Here is a 7,338-nt window from a genome sequence, read left to right as displayed (position 1 = left end):
CTTTATTTTACAGTTAAAATAAATGTTTATCAAATAAAGTCTAATGTTTCAACTAATCGGTGATCCCTTTAATCTTCAGTCATTTCTTCAACAAGTCTCGAAAAGCACACCTTTGCCCCACATTAGAGAGCAAAGTGTTTTCAGTCCCCTCTGTGAGTCTTTGTGTATAATTGTTCTGAGTCAGATATGTTTTCCTGTGAGGAAGAAGAGCGGTCGATCCTCTTTGGCGTTGGCGGTCTGGAACTCGTCGCTGAGCCTGAACCTCCACTGCTCCTCCAGCTCCAGTCTGCCCACGGTCTGCCTCAGCGAGCTGCGATCTGCGCTGATCACACACAGGGTGGCACCTACAGGGAGGCACACCAGGAGACATTTAAACCAGGACAGGGACGTCCGGCAAGTTTTAATTACCAGCTAAATCATCTACAAGATTTCATCGTGAACCAAGGCAGCGGAGACACTGCTACTTAGAGATGGAAAAAAAAGGCAGGACAAAACACCAGTGAAAACAAAATTAATGGGAAAATATTGTTACTGATCCATTTTTTGGGGATGGAAATATTTGATGGTTCTGTGATGTTTATTGTTTATTGTTGCACTGTTGTATTTTGTGTGTTGTACAGCACTTTAAGTCATTTCTATGAAAAGTGCTCTCTATATAAAATTTTACTTACTTGCTTACTACAAGATTTGAAGTAGGTTTTGTCTTAACTTATTTCAAATATTGAGTAATAATTTAAACTGTAAGAAAATTAGTTATTTTTATATGTGATATGAAGAGTTTTAACAAATCAGATGAAATTTCTTACTATTAAATGGGATTATAAACCCTTAGAATATGTCAAAATAACTTTAAAAGTGTTATTTTATTTTTTATTAGCTGTATTGATACATATAAAGGATAAATAAATAGGAACAAGCTTCATATAATTATTAGTTAATGCTACAGTTACACACTGCATACACAGACGTTATTTTTGTGTTTCTTGATTATTCATTTGGACCATGACCTCATAGTAAAAATAAAAAGCTTCATGTGCAGAAAGACTTTCAAACACTCAGAAAAATGATTGTGAGATCGTGTAAAAACTGATCTGCAAATTTATTTTGGAAAAAATGTTTTCTCAAGGGTCACCTTCAAAACTATTTTCTTGTGCTGTACCTTTAAGAAACGTGAACTTCTTCAGGAACTCAGAGGTCACAAACGTGTCAGGAAAGCAGAGGAGGAGGCCACTGAACAACAAACCTGTGGTGCTGATGTTGACAGAATGAGGCCTGGCGCTCACAAAACACACTGTCACCTGCAGGAGGAGAGAAATATGATGAAACGTAAGCGAACGTGGACCCAGACTTGCTTTTAAAAAATGTTAAAATACTACAAATTACAGTCCCTTGCGAAAGTATTCGGCCCCCTTGAACTTTTCAGCCTTTTGCCACATTTCAGGCTTCAAACATAAAGTTTAGAGCTGTCAAATGATTAAAAATTTTTAATCTATTAATTCCAAGGTAGCTGTGAATTAATCACGATTAATCTTAAACTTAATATAAAACTTTATTGCATATTGGTAAAATAAATTACTTGAGTTATTTATTAATGTCTTTATTTTAAAAAATGGTGCTTAAAAATACATACAACAATAATAAATCATGAAAATATCATCTCGATTGCACAAAAACAACAGAAATTTGGACCTAAAAAATGCCCCAAACATATTTATCAGTTAAAATTTGTGCAGAATAATGAGGTTAAATCAAGAATTCAAGGATTTTCATTCCAAATGAGTACGACATGAGGAATGAAAGATAGACACTAAGGTCACAGTTGTCAGCAAAACATAAATAAATAAAATAAAATAAGCCATAAGAAGACAAAAAGAAAAAAAACTGTACATAATGTGTTACACGTATTTATTCTTTATTTATCCAGGTAAACTGTTTGAGAACCACTTCTCATTTACAAACATGACCTGGAATACACTGAGTGCATTGTAATATACAAACCTACATATTCAGCCACAGTAAAGTGGTTGTAAATTTAAACGTGATTAAAATTTTAATCTATGCAGCACTAAAATTAATCAGAGTTAACTCGATTAATTTCACAGCCCAAATGAAGATATAAAATTTTAAATTTTTGGTGAAGAATCAACAAGTGGGACACAGTTGTGAAGTGGAAGTAAATTTATTGGATATTTTAAACTTTTATTAACAAATAAAAAACTGAAAAATAGAGCGTGCAAAATTATTCAGCCCCCTTGCGTTAATACTTTGTAGCGCCACCTTTTGCTGCGATTACAGCTGCAACTTGCTTGGGGTGTGTCTCTATCAGTTTTGCACATGGAGAGACTGAATTTCTTGCCCATTCTTCCTTGCAAAACAGCTCGAGCTCAGTGAGGTTGGATGGAGAGCGTTTGTGAACAGCAGTTTTTAGATCTTGCCACAAATTCTCAATTGGGTTTAGGTCTGGACTTTGACTCGGCCATTCTAACACCTGGATATGTTTATTTGTGAACCATTCCATTGTAGATTTTGCTTTATGTCTTGTTGGAAGATAAATCTCCATCCCAGTCTCAGGTCTTTTGCAGACTCCAACAGGTTTTCTTCCAGAACGGTCCTGTATTTGGCTCCATCCATCTTCCCATCAATTTTAACCATCTTCCCTGTCCCTGCTGAAGAAAAGCAGGCCCAAACCATGATGCTGCCACCACCATGTTTGACAGTGGGGATGCTGCGTTCAGGGTGATGAGCTGTGTTGCTTTTACGCCAAACATATCGTTTTGCATTTTGGCCAAAAAGTTAGATTTTGGTTTCATCTGACCAGAGCAGCTTCTTCCACATGTTTGGTGTCTCCCAGGTGGCTTGTGGCAAACACTAAACAAGACTTTTTATGGATTTCTTTGAGAAATGGCTTTCTTCTTGCCACTCTTCCATAAAGGCCAGATTTGTGCAGTGTACGACTGATTGCTGTCCTACGGACAGACTCTCCTCTCCACCTCAGCTGTAGATCTCTGCAGTTCATCCAGAGTGATCATGGGCCTCTTGGCTGCACCTCTGATCAGTCTTCTCCTTGTTCCAGATGAAAGTTTAGAGGGACGGCCGGGTCTTGGTAGATTTGCAGTGGTCAGATACTCCTTCCATTTCAATATGATCGCTCACACAGTGCTCCTTGAGATGTTTAAAGCTTGGGAAATATTTTGTATCCAAATCTGGCTTTTTAAACTTCTCCACAACAGCATCTTGGACCTGCCTGGTGTTTTCCTTGGTCTTCATAAGGCTGTCTGCACTTTAAGCAGAACTCTGGGACTATCACAGAGCAGGTGCATTTATACAGAGACTTGATTACAAACAGGTGGATTCTGTTTATCATCATCAGTCATTTAGGACAACATTGGATCAGAGATCCTCACTGAAGATCTGGGGTGAGTTTGCTGCTCTGAAAGTAAAGGGGCTGAATAATATTGCACGCCCCACTTTTCAGTTTTTTATTTGTTAAAAAAGTTTAAAATATCCTATAAATTTTGTTCCACTTCACGATTGTGTCCCCTTTGTTTTTGATTCCTCACAAATGTTTTTTAAATTTATATTTTTACGTTTGAAGCCTGAAATGAAAAGATTGAAAAGTTCAAAGGGGGTGAATCCTTTCACAAGGCCCACTGTAACAAGGTGCAATTTCATGTGATCATTTGTGTGATTGACCATGTTTCTGTACCTCAGGCCCCAGGTTGAGGTAGCAGTCTACGGTCAGAACGGGGTGTGTGTAGTTCTTGGTGCTGAGTGGAAACAGTTTCTGGCTGGTGTGCTGCAGGTATTTTTCCAGAAGGAGCTGAGCTGGTGTAGCCAAGAAAAGGTGCTTGCTGTCAGGAGCACAGATGTACTGTGAGGGTCCCACTGAGGTGGAAACATCTGTCATCTGAAGAAAAACCACCATCACTGACCCTTATTCAGAGTTCATGACCACAGGTTCATCTTTTGATTCATTACTTGTTTAATATTAGATGGCTAGTCTAAAATATCAACAAAGTACAAAACAAAATGTTTTTTTTATCTCAGCAGTTTAAAACTTGTGACAAGGTACAGATGAATCCACAAGCAAATCCTATCATTTTTAAACCTCTACCTTGGTTTTGATAATGAATGTTTTGTATCCGCCGATGGCGATCTGCTTCTTCATGACGCTGAAGTTGTTGAACTTGCAGACGAGCAGCCCTGCGCTGTGCAGCCTCAGTGTGAAGTCCACATCGTGACAGGTGAAGCGGTTCTGGTTGTAGTGAACATTCTGACTCCGGTCAACGTTGAGGAAGAGGAAATCGTAAAGGTGACCTCTGGAGAAAGGCTCCCACTGTTTGAAACCTTGCCCAGCAGTAAAAAATAAATATTGTAAAATTACAATAATAAAAACCTAGAAAGGTTTGTTTGTATGACATTTTTTAAACAACATTCTTAGTTTGTGTATAAAAACTAGTTCAAATAATTATACAGCCTTTTAGAATTTTAGAAAACTGATAAAAAAGATGATTAAATGAAAATATGTTTTTTTAAGAGTGGAGACCTGTAAGTCCAGAGCTGCTCCACTTTCTGATCCCACAAAGGCCAAAGTGGGTTAAATCTGGGCAGGCCTCCATGTGCTGTAAGACCTGTTTCAGTGACACACCATGGTCCACCGGACAACTGTAAAACAAATAAATAAAGACTTTCATAAATCCAACACAAAAGAGATTACATAACATCTTAATATCACTCTTTATAAAAGCAACACCTAATCTGCCCTTCACCTCTGTTTATCAAGGTCCACTGCATTCCACATAACACAGGAGTCATCAGAGAGGATGATGAAGGGCCAAACATCAACTGCAGGACTTCCTCCATCTGAGCGCCGACTGCGCTCCAACTCCAGGTTGTGATAAGAAAGCTCTTTAATCAGGAAGTGAGCAGCACCTGCAAAAACATCAGGGGTTGTTTAGAGTAATGAAAATCAACAACTAAATAACTAAATATATATATATATAATAAAACACAAGTCTGGCAACCAGCAGTGACACACCTATACCAGCTCCATTGAAGACAGTGGGCAGCACCAGCATGATATGGTTGGGCCAGTACTTCTTGTAAACAGCCATCTCATACTCTTTAACCACCAGGATGTGGAGGTGTGACGCTCCATCCATAGCATGATACAAGTTAAACAGACCATGCTCGTGACGGCCGGTGGTCGGAGTGAAGATTGGACTTTTGATGCATTCTGGGTTCTGGAATGAATGAATGAATGTTGTTGTAAAAAATATATTTTCTTGAAATATTGTCCGTAAAATAAAACTCCATCATTTTTGAGTTTTCTAGACAAGTGTCAGGTGATGTAAAAATGTATCATACTGTCTTTTTTTATGGTAGATAAGAATGTGGTAAAAGCAGAAGACTTCTGACTGGTGTGAACAAGCAGAAAATATCGGTTCATTACTTTATTTTACTTAAATTATTTTCACAAGATTATTCAAGCATTACTGGCAAGTCAAAACAGTTTGAGCCAGAGAGTTAATTATTGCCCCATCTAGTGGAGCAACCAGGAGTTGTTGTCAACACAGAAAATGATAGCAAAGATAGTCTGTAACAGCAAATTTTCAACAAAAAATACATATTATATGTAAAATAGCATAAAAACTTTCAAGCTTTTAATTGAAACTTTCATAAATTCCTTTTTTAATTATGTTTTACTATTCGTGTGAAATCTTGCTGTACTGATTTGAACTCTTTCGGTGTGGGTGCAGCGAGATCCACCATATTTTACTGATGTCATCTAGCATAAGCAAATGTAAATTTTATTTTAAATCAGTATGTGAATACAATGGAAATGTTCATAGGTGTGATTCAGTGCTTTAGGTTTTTGCTGATGATTGACTCACCCAGTCAGAAGCAAGAGGCAACCTCAAGCTCTCCAGTTGGCCTCCTGGTTGGCTGAAGCTGAAGTATTGCTCTTTAGATTTCGGGATGATGAAGTAGAGCTGAATATCTTCTCCGAGCAGCAGGTGAGTGAATGTGAAGGCATGCAGCGTTGACTCAAACATCTGAGTTACGACACGAGGCAACTTTCATTTACAGTTCAGAAGCACCAAAATAGTAATTTTCTCTATTGTGTGAGTGCAGCTTTTTGACCTGGTATCTGGGGTTGAAGCCCAAGTACTGATGACACTGTTCACAGTGATGATAGGTGTTGTAGGCTGCATACTTAGAGAGCTTGATTCTAGTCGTCCGCCTACGCAGGTACACATCCTCCTGCCACACAGGGTTTCCTTCATGTCACAAAGGAGGAAAAACGAGATGATAATAAATAAAAAAAGAATAACTTCTGAACTAAAGCGTGATAGTCATTTTTGTTATTTTCCTTTTGTTTACCATCAGTACGTGGTTTAAATCCAGGGCAATATATAGTGCTGATGTCATCATATTTAGCATCATGGTTGGTGTAGTCAAAGGGTATTTTCTTCATGATTTCTATGTTGGGCCATGAAGAACTAGGTGGATGGAACTGTACCCCTTCTGCCTGGGCACCTACATCCACAACACATGTTAAAACGTATCCATCTGATATGAATTTACAGCAACAAAGAAGAATATCAGGACAAAGCTTGATAAAAGCTCAGTAAATGAAATTAGAAAATGTATAAAAATGACAATTAAGAAAATTCATTGAAAAGTCTCAGTTATTAACAGGGTTCGACAAGATTTTATGTTTACCTGCCCGACAGGGCAGGTGACAACAAATGTTACCTGCCTGACATGAAAAGTTACCTGCCCGAAACAAAAATGTTCAAATTTTGATAAAATCAGAAAAACATTTACTGTACTTTGTACTACAAAAATATTAACATGGTTATACAGAGGTTTATAATATATGACATCTGATTAAACAGATGCAAACATTTGAGACTGAGTTACTAACAGTCAATTGTTTTATCAAGAACATCTTCAAAAAAGTGTTTCCCTAGAGCAGTGGTTCCCAAACTTTTTATCATCTGACCCACAATATTCATGTCAAAAACTTGTGACCCCAAATATTACTGGTCTGAGTACACAAACTTTGTTAATAACCCTAAAAACACAGGCTTTTTTGACAATCTAAACAGCTTGTACACAAATATAAATACTTATTTATACGTATTTTGTGTTTTTTTAATAGTTATAGGGAAAATATTACATCAGCAATTATTTTATTACTCTTTAAGTTGATTTCTGGAGATTATCCAAGGTGCTTCATGACCCATAATTGGGTCCCAAGCCCAACTTTGAGAACCAAAGTGCAGTGGTTCCCAAACTTTTCAGCCTTTGACCCACAAAATAACAGTAGAG

At 37.5% G+C, this 7,338-nt stretch overlaps 1 protein-coding gene across 5 annotated transcripts in view; it reads right to left on the bottom strand.

Moving 5' to 3' along the window:
- Nucleotides 1-6: 6 nt before the first annotated feature.
- greb1 (growth regulating estrogen receptor binding 1) overlaps nucleotides 7-7,338 on the bottom strand; it is a 35,608-nt gene continuing 28,276 nt past the window's right edge. For 2 of the 5 annotated variants that reach the window (XM_014025024.1, XM_014025025.1), the window contains 10 exons: nucleotides 6,385-6,540; nucleotides 6,145-6,281; nucleotides 5,895-6,056; nucleotides 5,039-5,243; nucleotides 4,770-4,932; nucleotides 4,547-4,665; nucleotides 4,115-4,347; nucleotides 3,707-3,907; nucleotides 1,160-1,298; nucleotides 7-344 (listed from right to left, as the gene is read on the bottom strand). In XM_014025024.1, coding sequence (XP_013880478.1) covers nucleotides 181-344; nucleotides 1,160-1,298; nucleotides 3,707-3,907; nucleotides 4,115-4,347; nucleotides 4,547-4,665; nucleotides 4,770-4,932; nucleotides 5,039-5,243; nucleotides 5,895-6,056; nucleotides 6,145-6,281; nucleotides 6,385-6,540 — 1,679 coding nt within the window. In that variant the 3' untranslated portion in view covers nucleotides 7-180. The remainder of the gene's footprint in view (nucleotides 345-1,159; nucleotides 1,299-3,706; nucleotides 3,908-4,114; nucleotides 4,348-4,546; nucleotides 4,666-4,769; nucleotides 4,933-5,038; nucleotides 5,244-5,894; nucleotides 6,057-6,144; nucleotides 6,282-6,384; nucleotides 6,541-7,338) is intronic. The other 3 variants (XM_014025026.1, XM_014025028.1, XM_014025029.1) reach the window with 3 other exon arrangements.

The sequence above is a fragment of the Austrofundulus limnaeus genome, unplaced genomic scaffold (genome assembly GCF_001266775.1).
Source record: "Austrofundulus limnaeus strain Quisiro unplaced genomic scaffold, Austrofundulus_limnaeus-1.0 Scaffold452, whole genome shotgun sequence".
In the NCBI taxonomy this organism is placed as follows: domain Eukaryota; kingdom Metazoa; phylum Chordata; class Actinopteri; order Cyprinodontiformes; family Rivulidae; genus Austrofundulus; species Austrofundulus limnaeus.
The sequence above is the reverse complement of the archived record's forward strand: the minus strand, read 5'-3'. Positions and strand labels throughout refer to the sequence as shown.